The sequence below is a fragment of the Struthio camelus genome, chromosome 15 (genome assembly GCF_040807025.1).
Source record: "Struthio camelus isolate bStrCam1 chromosome 15, bStrCam1.hap1, whole genome shotgun sequence".
NCBI lineage: Eukaryota > Metazoa > Chordata > Aves > Struthioniformes > Struthionidae > Struthio > Struthio camelus.
This window is the reverse complement of record NC_090956.1, coordinates 4,750,351-4,765,917: the sequence shown is the minus strand read 5'-3', so window position 1 is coordinate 4,765,917 and position 15,567 is coordinate 4,750,351. Positions and strand designations below refer to the sequence as shown.

General features: G+C 45.6%; 1 protein-coding gene across 15 annotated transcripts in view; it reads right to left on the bottom strand.

Moving 5' to 3' along the window:
• RNF216 (ring finger protein 216) overlaps window positions 1-15,567 on the bottom strand; it is an 86,394-nt gene that overhangs the window by 44,339 nt on the left and 26,488 nt on the right. For all 15 annotated transcript variants that reach the window (XM_068908318.1, XM_068908311.1, XM_068908313.1 and 12 more), the window contains 7 exons: window positions 14,513-14,677; window positions 13,383-13,497; window positions 12,962-13,101; window positions 11,930-11,980; window positions 10,712-10,849; window positions 9,456-9,604; window positions 8,885-8,963 (listed from right to left, as the gene is read on the bottom strand). In XM_068908318.1, the coding sequence (XP_068764419.1) occupies window positions 8,885-8,963; window positions 9,456-9,604; window positions 10,712-10,849; window positions 11,930-11,980; window positions 12,962-13,101; window positions 13,383-13,497; window positions 14,513-14,677 (837 nt within the window). The remainder of the gene's footprint in view (window positions 1-8,884; window positions 8,964-9,455; window positions 9,605-10,711; window positions 10,850-11,929; window positions 11,981-12,961; window positions 13,102-13,382; window positions 13,498-14,512; window positions 14,678-15,567) is intronic.

Here is a 15,567-nt window from a genome sequence, read left to right as displayed (position 1 = left end):
TCCTCCAGAGGAGGCCAACCCATTCCTCCAGAGGAGGCCAACCCATTCCTCCAGAGGAGGCCAACCCATTCCTCCAGAGGAGGCCAACCCATTCCTCCAGAGGAGGCCAACCCATTCCTCCAGAGGAGGCCAACCCATTCCTCCAGAGGAGGCCAACCCATTCCTCCAGAGGAGGCCAACCCATTCCTCCAGAGGAGGCCAACCCATTCCTGCCCATCTACTGCCAAACCTCTAAGGCCAAGAACCAATGTGTTCATGGCTCACTTTGACCTAGACTCTACTGGAACTGCTTATGTATTCTGGACCTAGAAGAGTCCTGGATTTGAATAGAGGGCCCAGCATCCCCTAGTCCTTTAAGGGCCACAGAATCTTCTCCAACACTGGTGTCAGGTCCCTCAACAATAGGTTCACCATCACTGTAAGGCACAGAAGCATCCCAACAGCTCTGAATGAAGTCATCAGAGCTGCATCCTCAACTGGATCACCTGGAAACATTTTTCCTCCTTCCTGGTAAGTACAGCATAGAAAAAAGGAGGCTACAGGTTCAGTATTTGTCAACTGTTTGTTGCCGAATGAAAAGTCACATTGACAGTTAAGGTCTGCCTCCTGCATGCCAGGAACCAAAGGCAGCTTGTTTAGGGCCAATTCTGGTCCAATACCAAAAAGCAGCCCTCTTCAAGTAGGCCTGCGGTCCTTAATTTTCTTGAGGATTTGCAATACATTAGCTCATTTTTTTTAAAGGTCATTTAGCAGAGCTGACCAGCCACTATTTTTCTCCCAGCGTTTGGCATTTTCAGCTTCCTAAATGGTGCCAGAACTCTTGTTAGTGATATATGAAACAAAACATACTTTCTCCATTAGCTGAGGCTAGGTTTGCATCAGACTCATCTCTCCCCTTTGCAGTATGTATTCCAATATCCCTGCTTATCAATTTTATTGTTTAACTTCAATACAGCTCCCTCTGTCACTTAAGAGACCTAATCCACAGAGCCCTTCCAGCACTAAGAGCTCAAATGAATACCAAGAATGGAAAGACGACCAGCACTCATTGAGATGAGCTCATTAAAGAGTGGCAAAGAATGAAGGAAAAGCAAAAAGATCAAATTCAGAACTGCACTGCTTTTTCAAAGACACCATTCAAGTATCACTTCCTCTGCACAGAGGAAGCGAAAAGAGCTGGAGGTTCTCTGATACAAACAGCTTCCCCTCCACTACAATGATATAAAAGGACGAGTGTTAAAAAAAGGAAAGCAGGCCAGCTCTAAGCACACTGTGACCAAATTAGGAAGCAAACTCAACTGACAGCCTCCAAAATGGACATCATCTGCAGCAGCCTTGTATTAGCCCAGGAAGTCTGATGACTGTGTCATCTGCTCAAATCTGTTTACATGAAAACAGAAAGAAGCAAAACACCTCCTGTAACTACATCTACCAGGTTATGCCATCTTCATGCTCTGGCCTCAAGGAGGAGACAGTCATCAACTACCCTGACACAATACTACTCAAAACCTTTACAGCTGACTCATGCTCCTCCAAAGATAACTTTGCCCTGGAAGTACTAAGGTACAACAAGATAAGGTGCGTGCAGAAAGTCTGTTTTTAAGTGCATTTAAGTGGTTAGCTGTGGCAGATGAAGCTAAGGTTAGAGATCAGTGATTACTACGACAGGAATGTGAGGGGGAGGAAAGAGAGGGAAGATGTAGCTTCTTGAGTAAGGTCAGAACAATGTTTTTAAATTGGCTTGGGAACAGTCTTTTTCCATCCTCTCCAACCTCCATTTCCACTGCAGCGGCAAAACGTTAACCCTGCTTTGATGCTCTGCAAATACAAGTAGCACTGGGCAGAGTTTAAGCCTTAAACTTGCCCGTGCTTTTGTAACTGCTACTGTGGAAAGTACCTGTACTCAGCTCCCAAAACAGTCTCAGAGCAGCTCACTAGCATCGCTACCTGTTGCGGGGACCAAAGTGAACAATGGACAACCTAGATTATTTCTCTGCTAAAGAAAAACAACAAATCAAGCAAAAAAAAAAATCAAACACACCTATGCTCTTTGCATAGGTTTAGGGTTTCCACCTTGACGTTGGAAGAATGTGATGCAATCACCCTATTTCACGCAAGGAAGAAATGGAATAAACTGGAATAACACCCTTTCCTTTCTAAGATCCCTTGAAAGAGAAAGGGAAGTCAAAGTTTACAACTAATCTCAGGCTGCAGCGAGCCGCCAGGCCTGCCTCTGCTCTGCTCTCAGCACAACTACACCTTTCAGGGTTTTTCCAGCAGCAGCAGTTCCAGTTTGGTTATGGGTCGACTCTAGTGACTGCCAGGCTCAAAGCAGCTGAGGACATTTCCCTCCCAGCACCACCCACCCAGAGTGCTCTTATCTAAATCTTCAGAGTCCACCAGCTGATCCCCAAAGATGCTGTCACCACTCATCTGCGCTGACCACCACCCAATTACAGCAGCTCTCAGGGTATCTCCTCTACGTAAGTGGTGTCAGGCTGGGCCCAGGGAGGGGGAGACGAGACGAGACTGCTGGGTCACAAAACAGAGGCTGACGTTTCCATCTCACATTAAGCCATGCCTAGACTACTACCTCTGGACCTTTCGTTAGCAGGACAAAGCTATGAAGGGGAGATAGCACTACCTCTTATGGACCTTGACAAAGAGGTATTCATTGGTCAGTAAACAGTGGAAGAATTGCCTTTTCCCTGAATGGATATTGCTATAAAAGGCAGAAACCAAGCACAGGAGTAAGCTTTGTTGCTTGAATTGCACTGACTTACATGGTCTATTTTTAAAGAGACTAACTTGAGTTCTTGCTTTCAGCAACTTTTTTCCACCTTCAGGAGACAGATACCCCATTTAAACTGACCTCTTTCCTCAGGTCCATTTCCAAGCTGGGCTTTGCACTCTCCTTCTCTGTCAGACTCATTTATCAAGTGAAGCATTTCCACATACCACTGCATAAGCAGACTTGACCTTGTAAAAGCAGCAGCACCTGAGCTCCTGCTCATGGGCTCCCCACATCCCACCACAGCAATGAATCCAGTCTGCTCCTGCAGCAGCCTGCTTTCCCCATGAGATAGTCTTGCAGCACCTGCAGCCCATTCCTACATGTCCTGAGGAAGGAGGACAGGCATCTAGTCACAAGGCAGGGAGAGATTTCAGGCTGACCACTGTACCTCCCAGAAAAGCGGTATTTAGGAGGGGGCTGCTCCTGGCACCAGTCAATACTTGCAGCTGCTCCTGGCCCAGACCAAGGACACACTTAGAAGCAAGCTACAGGAATTGCTCTGGAGGGGACAACTCACTCCTGGTCACAGACTTTCCTGGGTGCTCCTTCTCAGAGAGGGAGCAAGCCACCAGCAGAACAAGCAGGCATGCGCAGTACAGCTGGGATGCAGGGAGCGTCCTGGAACATGGCCTTCCCTCGTGCCCCCAGAAAAGGTAAGCAGCTGCCCAGCATAAAGCTTGGGATGAGATCTCCTGACTCTCAGCATTCCTCATGGGAAGATCTCCTGACTCTCAGCACTCCCCGTGCAACTTTGACCCTACACGCCTCATTAGGACACATCACATGGTTTAGCACACACACACTTCCTACATGGGATTGTACTTTTAAGGCTTTGCTGTTTCAGGAGCACCCTCTTGTTATCTCTGTCTTTAAGACTTGGCAGGAAAGTTGAATAGGGTGTTATCTGCCACCTACAATCACCTCAACCCCACCTGCGCCCTTGGTCCCTCCCTCCTGCCCATCCCTTTGCGAACAGATACTGAAATCACCGGAGCTCCGGCTGCCGTATTGCCAGTGCTGCCGCCGATAGCATCTCTGCTTGCTTTGCTCACTGACTGCAGCACAGTGCACCACGGCTACAGACAAGTTTCAATGCCCTTTTATGGAAGAAAAATGAATCGCCTGCCCAGCAGCGGAGTGCCTCAGAGCTGAGCCGAGATGACAGATGGAAACTTGCCATTTGTTGTGGTTTTGGCAGCAATATAGCGGAGCGTGTTCCCATGCGCACCACTTATTTAAGAAGGGTGCAGCAAACGCACTGAACTGAAGAAGAAAGCTCAAAACTCTGGAGCGAAAAGTTTCACCCATGCATTGCTGAGGAAGAAGATGGCAGTGAACAGTAACAGCTTCAAAACTGTTCTGTTGGAGAAGCAGAAGACAGGCCTCCAGACACGACTGCGTGCAAGCACACAAGTACTGCATTCCCAAACTCCACTAGTAAGACAAGTAGCAAGATTCTCCATACCACATTTCCATTTCCTCCTCATCCCAACAAATTCTACTAAACCACATTCACACAGTCACAGGATGGAAATTTAAACATGGGATTTGGCCTTGAAGTTAGTGCCATCAAAAAGAAATTACAGCGGTTTGCCATAAGCAAACTGCCATCTTCAGCTCTGTTCTCTACTAAAGCAGAGGGACAAGCTATAAGTGACAACTGCATCCAAATAAATACGCCCAAGGAAAAGCATACAAAGAACAGGGATAAGAACTGCTGCACAGAGAACAAGACAGGACCATAGGACCTTCAAAATGTTTGCATTGCTGTCAGGAAGCTGAATGAGACAGCAGACTTCAGCAGCTGGGAAAACATGTTGCAAAAGAAGGAGAATTAAGTAATTCTCCATATGCACATCCTACACTGAGGCATTCTGTTCAAGCTCAATTTCTCCAACCCCGCCTGTGACAACTCTTGATACAGTTTAAGCTGAACACTGCAAAACATTTGGTGTTTGGGAAGGGCAGCTCTGGGCAACAACAGCCCAGCCTCTAGCATGGCACCGTGGCATGCGTTGGATGACATCCTTGGAAGGATTATGTCATCCTAAACACATCCTCTGCTGCTGCTGGGTATTTGATTATGCAAACATTTCCTTTGCACCCTATAAAACACTTGTAACTGGATCATAGGTGGCTTGGGCTGCCTCATTCTCCACTTCTGAATCAGGAACAGCTGCTCGCTCCATTACCGCACCAGGTACAGCGATCAGACAGGCCGTGCACAATGCCCCGTTAGCTGCTTTTATAACTTTAGAGCTGGTTGCTCACGCAACAATTTGTTATTTCAGCAAGAAAGGCCACTTGTACTGAAGTTGCTGTAAGCTATACGACACAACTTAGGCTTATTAACGTATGTCACGGATGCCGTGTTAGTGCCCTGCTAAGAAAAGCTATCTTCAAGCACAGCTTGCTAGGCAGAGCCCTGTACAAGCTTAAACTTGTTCGTCTTCCAAAAGAAAATGAAGGTTGAAAGCAGCTGGGTGCATCTGTTCACAGCCAGCACCTCGAAATCAATCTTAAGAAAGTCTAGCAGTTTGAAAAGAAGTCCCCTGAAACACCACACCTTAGTCCTGCAAATTAAGAGTACGCACAAGGATTGCTTTGGCCAGGGAGCCTGTCCTTAAGATGAAAAGGCAGGAGAGTGAAGAGCTTATCCATCTCACACAGGCACATCAGCGCTGATTTTTCCAGCGCAACAGTTCAGACACCAGCAGGCAAGCTCATCCCCTAAGCACAGCCTCATTAATGGGACGCAGGACGCAGCCACGAACAAGAGCGGCAGCTGCCTCGTCCGAGGGCTACGCAAGTCAGCGCTGGGCAGCCACGAGCAATCCCGTTTTTACATCCAGCCAGCACTGAGGCAGGCAGCAATTCAGTCCTGCAAGTCGTGCAAAGGACTTAAAGCCTTGGAAATGCAAGTCCCTGCAAGGTGGCTGCAGGTTGCAGTCTGGCTACGAAACAACTATTGAAGGTTTTAAGCTCCCTGGCACCTAGAGGGGCAGCACGGCTCCCTGCTGTACTTCCATGGCAACGACAGCTTTCCCCTGCCTAGCTCGTAGCTGCTGAAAGCCCTGCAGCGCTTTGTGCCGCGACTGCAAAGAGGGGAGAAGCGTCCCCACCCACAGCAGCCACTGGGATGGCAGCGAGCAGCCTCTGAACAAAAGCGGAGTCTTCGTGCATGAGATGGGATACTGGGAGGAGGGAGAGAGCGGGAAGGACTCCCTTTTCTGGTGGGAAACAGGAATTCCCCAGCCTATGAAAGTACACGCTCACTTCCTAGTACTTAAGGAATCAACGCGCAACGTGTCTTTCACGGCTTTACCAGAATCGGCAGCTTTGGTTTGGGTAACCTTTTGTGATGCGACAACACACTGAGGAAAAACACGCGTCGTTAAGAGATGAGAAATTCGAGCACTGCTTCCACGCGGAGATCCGTGCACAGACAAGATGGAGGCTGCCCGAGCCGGCTGCCAGGAATCCTCACGTTGTGCCCACAGCCGCTGGGAACACGTTGCGAGAGACTCACCACAGAGCAAAACCTCAAAACTCAGGCAGGTCTCATGTTAGCCAGCTGAGCGAAAGCTGATTCTTCCCCATCGCAAGCTCAGACTGCAAATACGTGGGAGAATGCATTTGCAGGGTGGGTGGCTTGGGCAACCTTTCTCCTTGGCTAATTAAGCTTCCCCTCCATCCAGCAGCAGTTAGTGACATTCAGATGCAAGGTCTAGCCACCTACGAGTCAAACTTCACACAACACAGCTGGAGCCACAATGGCACTGACAGATGGTGCAGGCTCATCTGCATGCTCTTCATGCATCCACTCAGCCACTGAAGGAGGCAACAGCAACCGGTAGCTCTGCCCATTGCAGAGGTTACAACTAGCCACGTTTTAGTACCTGCAAGGCGCAACGTGTAAGCGGCAAGCTGGGTGTGCCTAAAGCTCTTTTGTTGGGCCCAATCCCCACACACAGCCAAAAATAAAGGCTTCTGGCTGGTTTCCATCACATACTTTACATCCATTCCCGATCCAAATGCGTCTCAACCTCTCTGCCAGATTTAACAGAAAGCCAGAGAGCATCAACATGAATTCCAGAAGCAAGACAGAGGATCCAGGTAATGGAGCACTGATATACAACAGGACTACCATCTGGCCCTCCTCTCCCATCCTTTTACTCTGGAGGTTGAGAGGAACACTTTGACCTACCCCTTTTCATTCTTTCCCCTCACTTTCAGTTCAGCTGTGCAAGTACAGTCCTTCAAACCAGAGAAGAACTCCTTCCAGGATCATTCATCACTACCACAAGGGCTGCCAGAGGCACTGCTAGGAAAGCCAATGCATCCTTTCCAACCTCTGTGCTAATCTAGCCCTTTCCTCCCTATGGGCAATAGCTTCCTGCAAGCAAGAACATTAACTGAAATTCTTCATTCTGGAAAGAAACAAGGTAGCAGGAACATGAAAGACCACTGCAGTTGCTAATATGAGACACTAACACATCCTGCTAGCTCAGCTTGTCATCCTGGACTTCAAATCCAAAAGACTTTTAGATTTCTAAGAGCCCTAAGCTACTCAGCAGACTTTCAGCTCAGGAATCAACACAAGCTGTCCAGGAAACCAGAAGTTCAGCTCACTGGAATACTGCAGCCCCAGGAAGCGAGAACAAACAGGGTCCTAGGAAGGAAATAAACAACAGACCAGAGGGAAGAACACTTGCAGGACTGACCCTCTTGCCACATTTACTGTGCCACACTACACATCAAAAAAATGCTTCATATTTTTACACATTGAAACATTCATGTTGCTTAAGCCTAAATTCTGTTCTACGGTGCTGACACTTTGGGAACAGCTTGGTTTTTGCTAAACAGAGTAAGGAAAAAAGAACTATTTAAACCTGAATCAACAGTGCCACCTAATGGCAGTCCAATCTCTTTGCTCATGAAACGTGGATAATCCAGAATTGAGAGGGTTCTTTCCCAAATGCTAGAGGGTAATGTTAGCAAAACACATAGAGATTAAAAATGGAATTGTACATCTTCCACAAATGGCTTTTCTTCCCCAGTATATTCAATTCTCCTAACAGACTATGAAGTTCACTACTGGCAACTTCAATTTCTCCAGACAACAAAATTTGACTTCTTATCCAAAGTCTATTACTTCTCCAATACAGGCAAACAGAGGTATGACTTCAAAATGAGAACCCAAAGCTTTGGCAGCTACAAGCATATGGTCTACACATTCAAAAGGAATTTCTGATTAGCAGAAATCTCTGCTGGGGGATAGGCAGCCCTGAACATTGCATGAGAATTCGTTGTTGTGGCTAAAGTTACGCAAGATGCCCCACAGCACTAGTGCTAAAGCACTGATACTATGTCAGCCCCAACTCACTGGCACCAGATGTAAGCAGGGTTTAACATACATTCAGGAGACTGCGAAACACGTTTCTGTACCATCTCTTCCATGGAAAAACAAACATGTAGAAGTAGCAGCAGTAAGTTTCCCCATTCTGCCCAGCCATTGGACCTGATGATTCTTCTGTTGTGGCTATTAGCAAACTTGAGAAGTGCAAAGAACTACTGCCCTTCGAAGGGGTGCATTTAAGTGAGCTCTTCAAACAAGTTTTCTTCACTACCAGTTGAATCTGTATTCAAATGGTAGCATAAGAGAAAAACGCAATATGCCAAATTCCGCTAAGGACAGCAGATGAGGTTTTTTCCAGCTTGTTCTCCAGAACTCATTAGATAATGGTTTACAATTTGTTTCTGGGCCTTTTAAATACCCTGCTCCTTGTTCACCTAAAGTACTTCTGTACATGCAAAACTGCAGCCTAAGGCACCTAGAGGCTTTTCTTTTTGGCCAATGTCTTCCAAGCCTGCCACATGAAAGGGAGTCACCACGCCTGTATCAGTGCCCTGAAATACATCTGTCTCGCCACACAATTTTACAGACCTTCAGTAGTATCCAGGAAATACTTTGCTGCCCCATGCAGCCACATCAGATGTTCATTCACCTGCTGCTAAGTGCGAGTTGCCCTCCCAGCTCTCCAGCCCAATGCTCCAGAAGAGACCAAATGGCAAGCGTCACCCAATTACCTTTCTGCAGCGGGGATTAGGACAGCTGAACCGCTTCACATCATTGTCCAGTAGAGCTGGGAAGTTACAAAATGGACACCTGCAGCCCAAAATAAGATGCTCTTAATAGGCCAAACACACACAGGGCCAAACAAATCTTTGCTCAAAGTGGATTTAGTCAAATAGCTATAAAGCTCAGCCAAACACCTGCCGCAAGGATTTGCTGACTACTGTCTTTTTGCTCATATTTCTTCAATCACTTCCCTGTTTGCAATCAAAGTATTACATGGTCAAAAGCAGTGCTGAGCATATAATTTAAAGGATCAGCACAGGGCTGGCAAACGACAGGGAAGACGGCCTTACTGAATTTTAATCTGCTCCTAGTCAAAGGAAGGCAGACTGTGCTAAATAAAAACAGTCTGAGGAAAACAGGACTACGGGGCCCCTAAACTAAAGGGCAACTCTCTGAAAGCTACCTGCCCCAAAGTCAGCACGCATTTAGGATTCTGGAGGACAGTTTTCTACAACAGAAAGTACAGGATTTCCTCCAGTTCATCCATTCCGACTCATGTATCCTGCACTGGAGACTCACCTGACGAGCTCATCTGCACAGGCAGCAGCCACCTCCTCCTCAGCTTTCCGCTCATAGTATTTACAGAGGATGTTCTCCGGAAGCACCTTCTCCAGCTCGCTGGTGGGGAATGAACACGTGCAACTCCCTTCCATGCAGCTGAGCTCTGACTACAATTGGAAGGAGAGGAGAGAGCGCAGTTTCAGTATGTTTCTAGTGACAGATACAAGGACACTCAGTAACCAGAACTTTTCCAAATACAATCACCACAGAGCTTTGCTTATGAAGAAGAGAGCTTAAAACAGCAGATGACTGCCAGGCTGCCAGTAGGGGCTTGCTATGGTACGAACAAGGCTAGTTGATCTGCTAGATCAGTCCGCAGACAAACAACGGGCATGAAGATGCTCTTCATAGCTGGGATTAGAGTCCGCTTGCTCCAAAGCCACTATGACCACAAAGCAGCCTGTTGCCACTGCGTGTTCCCCTTCGAAAGCTGGCACTATGCTCATGAACAGCATGTTCTATTCTTGGCAATACACTCACATTAAGTACAGTTGTCAGTTTATATGGTTACAAGAAATACAGATCCTGGAGTACACCCCCCCCCCCCCCCCAAGAATTACCCTAAAGTTTGATCCTCATCTCCTGAGGCAAAGGAGCATGCATAATTAACCTGCTGTGAGGAACTCATTTATGGCTCAGCTAAGTACCATGATAACTGCTAACTACTGCTGCCTTACCATTTAGGCCAACTCTGGTAACCATGTCCTAGTAGCATCAGCATTTCTACATGAGACTGAGAAGGTTAGCAGTCCTGTAGATGAATTGACCCCCAAATTAAGGTGGGATCACAAGGACTTCTATAAAGAACAATCCCTTAGCTAGGAAGGGACTGGCCAAATCAGAGATAAGCACAGGTTCTCTGTGCAGACACCATTGGCTTATTAATTAGTAAATCACAACCAAATAAGTGCAAGTTGTTATACGAATACTGAAAAGCTTTCCTAATAATCCATTAGGAGTTGCTAAGCATGGAGCAAGTCAGAGGTCAGCAAGAGACAAGTCCTATTCAGCAAAGATCCTATTGTGAAGCTCTGGGCTGTTCATTTGATCGTAAGACCAACTTGTCAGATTTGGATTTCAGGACTCCGTTCCATTCAAATACTTCCTGGGAAGTGCCGTTACATCTGGTTTAAGCAACAACACTCTGCCAACAGCAATAAGATCTTCCAACAGCAATCTACCCATTTCCCCATGTCCAGGCAGGAAATCCTTACCTTCCCAGAGCCAAAGACTGCCTCCTGAGCATATTTAATTAGGCACTCCTTGCAGAACAAGTGACCATCTGCACACTGTGTTAGCTCTTCAAATGCAAACTCCCCATAACAGCAGCGGCACTCTATCATCTGGCCGTCCTGCAGCCATGAGCAGAGGTATTAACAGCAGTCAAAAAAACCAATAGCTACAGCAACATACCAAACACTGCTAGAAATAAGAATGCAGTGACATGGGCACATACAACTGCAATCCATACCAAAAAAGTCAGCATTAATCATATGAAAAACACAAGTAAGCTACAGATATACATTATTCTATTAAACATCCTCTTTGAGGGTTGAAACTTACCATGAGAAAGCAAACTCAGAAACTCATTTTAAAGTAACTTAGCATCTACATGTCCTCCATGATGGATCCCCCCCCCAAAAAACTATAGAACACATGGTGTTTGACTAATTCTTAGTTCACAGGCAGAGAACCATCTTGGGTTAGGGAAGCTGCGCTTGCAAGGAAGCAGCGGAGAATATGCACAGTTCACATAGGAAAAAACCAAGATTCAAATCTGTTGCTCTTTAAAAGATTTACCCATTTGCCTGGAGACACCCTGCCTTGGCTTTCTCACCGCAGAGGTGGAGAAGCTTGCCACTGGTAAGAGTAAGTATGCCCACTTCTTCACAGGTCCAACATCTCCAAAGTTGGAAGAAAAATAGGCATCGAGAAAGAGAAAGGTAATCCACAGCTGCTGAACTCATCTCTTTCTCTCTTCATTTAAAATGAAGGGCTTAATTTTTTTTGTTTTTTTTTTTAAAAACAGAGTCCTTTCTGCAAATGAGAAAGGTCTTTCCATTGGCAGACCTCCAAGAATAGCAAATTTGTTTTAAACAGCCATAACGTAGATAGCAAGAGCAAAACTGGTACGATTCTACTGCAATGTTTGTTCTGGCCAGTAAAAACACAAGCAGCAGCTGACTGAACTACTACAGATCATTACACACATCAATACTGTCCTGCTGGACTCAGCTCTTGTCTACCTTTTCTAAAAGCCAGCCAACACATACTATGTAGGTTCTGCCAGCTCAGCAAATGGAGCACAGTGTAAATGCAGTCCTTCAGAAAACAAACTCTATTCCAGAAGAGAGAGAACTCTGCAAAGTAGTAAGTGCAATATAGTCTCTATACACAAACTGAACTCCAGGAACCATATCACCGATACTGACCTTCTGATACTGCTCCTCGTTCATCTGCAGAGCAAGGAGAAAGTCCGCATGCTGTAAGAGAGACACGTGCATTTGTATTTGTAGAATGGATAAACCTGTTTTCCAGCCCCTAAACACTTTTACATTATCTCAAGACTTAACAAACCACCATAGAAGGCACACTGTCTGCCTACAACACCATTCAATCCATCCTTCCAATCCATTGAACTATTTATGATTCAGCTAAAATGGACTGGAGAAGCAAAGGCAGCAAGAGCAAAGAACCAAGTTCGGAATTATGGAGGGCCACTAGCTCATGCTTCTATGGGCAGGCAAGATCACACTCAATAGGTCTCTCCAGAGAAAGCCAAGAAAAATGAGCTTTCCGTTTAAAAGGAGACACTACCATCTGCCTAAGAGACACTGATCTTTAAGAAGCTACTTCAGAAAGGACTGCAGCTGCAGAGCTGTGCATTCTGTCTTTCATTAGATTACGAGGGGAAGACAACACACCAGCAACTGTTGCAAGGTTCTGCTCTGAAACGCGTGCCCCTCAACATGGGACGTTCTTGAGATAGGACTGCCAAGTTTCAGAAGAGTGAGCGGATAGCCTGCCTTGAGCCTAGTTGCTGTTAACCACCAACACTGAGCTGTAATTACAAGCCCAAAAGCAGAAGAGGAAGCCACTACTTAGAGGAAAGAATTTATTAATACAGCTTTTACTGTTTCAGTAAAAAAGAGTCCAAAAAGGTGTTTTATCATGGACTACATATCAACATTAGCAGATATATGGAAGCTTTTCAGTAGCAAAAGTGCAACTACATATTTAGGCGAATAAGAAATTCCTTGCTTGACTTCCCCCCCCACCCCCAAGTAACTCATTTCTAAAATTCATAAGTGTTAACAGTTAAAGGGGCAAAAGCCATCAGTTGTCCAATATTTTGTTCAGCATTTGACTTCCAAAAGAGAGAGATTTCCACGCTTAAGGCCAAGACCTCTACAGCAGCTGAAATCATTGCCCCACAAGATCAAAGCAGCTCCTACCACTCTCACCTCTGCCATCTCTTTAACTTTCTGCTCATAGAATTCCTGTTCTAGTAGCACCGGTGGGAGAAGCGAGAGCCGGTCATAGGACCTCCAGTGCCGTCTCTTATTCTCCAGGAAGAACATCCGCTTCTCAATTTTCACATCACCTAAATCAGGGTTAAAGGTACAATGAAACGGGATGGCCAGCAAGAGCAAAGCTTAAACCTTTCCTCCTCTACACGCTACCAGCCGCATAACTTCAGTATCTCAAACAGCACTGAACCAAGCAGATGCACTCGTGAAGAATATCTTCAAAACAGATACTAGACAATGACAGAGACATAGATGGGGACCACAGCCCTTTCCAACAACAGCACTTTCTGCTGCAAGGCAGCTCTGCTTACAGTATCCATGCAGAGAGCACCACATACCCCCCCCCGGTATTTACCTTGCTCAAATTTGAAATCTATATATGAAAACTGATTCATTTCTTTCCTCCTTTTTCTTTTCCCACTGGTTTCTGGAGAGAGCTCCTGCCATTTCTTGATGGCATCAGAAAAGGCCTAGAAAACAACACAGGCATAAATCCTTTCTGCCCTCTGGAAGAAAGCAGAGGCAAACACTTCAAATTAAAGCACTGCATGAACAACTTGTACCTAAGATCGATTTAAAAACAGGAAAGCTAAACACCCCATAAAGGCAAGTCTACCTCTCTACCCTTTATCCATCTTGTTGCTTTATGAATTTATAACAATCATTTCATAAAAATGAAAGAGCCACCTGTTGATCAGGCAGAGTTGAATGATGCTCTGCAACACATCAGTTTATCTCTAATACAACTGGTGCCCATTTTGATGCAACAGAGCTCAATTTTCTTGAAGCTTCTTCTCCGAAGGTTTAGAGCAAGAATCTGCTTTTGCTCAATTCCGCTACTTAACACTTGATCAATCAATGAAGGGGTTATTTTTTGTGTTTTTCAGTTAAGCCAAGGAGAGAAGCTCAAGCAAGAGAAACACATCAAAAGAGCAGCTCCAGGTCAAAAACCTGAGACCACATTCGCATTTAGTTGATACTTGAGAATAAGTTTCTTTGCAGCTCCATTACAGTGACATTCTTTTACAAGGAATATATGTTTCGTTTTGGAGGTCTTAAGAGGAACCCGAGTCTCTCACTGGCTGCCTCCTCCTCATTCTTCAATTGTGTAGTCAGGAAGAAACCAATAACAGCAGTTAAGCGTGTTAAGACTTCACTAGTCTAGGCTTTACTGGCGATTACGCCCTACTTCAGCAGCAAAGTACAGGAACATTTCTCAGTTCAATGCAACATCCACCATCAATAGCTAGCATCTCTTAACTTTCCTAGGACAGCAAAGTGCAACAACTTTCTGCAGCTGAGAAATTTTGCAAGTCTCTCAACTAAATGAACATCAAATACTTTTTGAAAGGAAAGGCAGATTATAAAAATACAACCACACGCAAACAGATAGGGCAGTAAGGCAAGAGACATCGCGCTGTTCTCCTCCACGGACAAGGGGATGTGACTCCAGTTAAGAAAAAAAAAAGATTTGAACTGAAAAACCTTTCGCGTAATTGCATAGTGTCCTTTGAGTTCATGTAGTGCCCACTTAATGTCCTGGCTGCTCAGCATTTTGAAGTCTGCCATGAGGAGGTCAGCTGCTTGAATAAAGCACCGCTGATCAAGTGGGGCAAGTTTGGAAAAATCAAAGTAGTCCACTTTAGGCACCTGAGGAGAAAATGCAAGAGGCAAGAGAGGATATGAAAAGGCTTTTATAGACACACAAAAACACCCCAAACAACCCATCTTTCAGTAGTCAGGAACTTCTGCCAGACCACACAACTCAAGCTACATGGCACCTTGTTCTGAGTGCAAACCTAAGCACCAGCTTAGAGCACAGCATGGCGTATGAAGCTTACTGTGGTGTACTTGCACAGGTAACCTGCCCCGAGCTGCACCACACTGCAGCTCTGCTCCTAGCAGGATTGAAGCCAACTAGCTTAAAGCCATTTGTGTGTGGCTACACAAATATATCTTCTTCTCACTGTCTCGTGTTACTGTAAAGGGTGAACAGCTTCACTGTCTCAAGTCTGAGGGATACTTCCCAGAGGTATTCAGCATCTCCATCTCTCAAGTCACATACAGCCATTTTAATTTACTCGAAGAAAGCATCTCAGGGAGAAAAATCTTTGTCAAAGGGACTGTCAGGAAAAAAAAATAAACAAGACAAGAAACTAAGGAAATTCTCAGTTAGGAGGCTAAAAAGCAATGCCTAAAACGCCACACAAAAGAGACTCACTGTCCAAGTCTACTTCATGCAACAGAAGGACCAAAGAATTTAGATCAGTGACCAAAATGAACACTCCACGTGGGAGGTAGCCAACAGGCAGGCAAGACAGAGGGACTGGCTCAAGGGAAACGAGCAGACAAGGTGCAGCTATACAGTAGCAAAACATGAGTCTTGAGGTCATCTTACAAGCAACTAACTATTGTTATTTAACACTAATTTAAAAGCACCCAGAGGCCTCCTCCAAAAGCCCGGCTCAGCAGGGCACTCCACAAATGCACACTCATAGAACACCACATCCCAAGATCAGCTCAGGTTGAACATGCTTAAT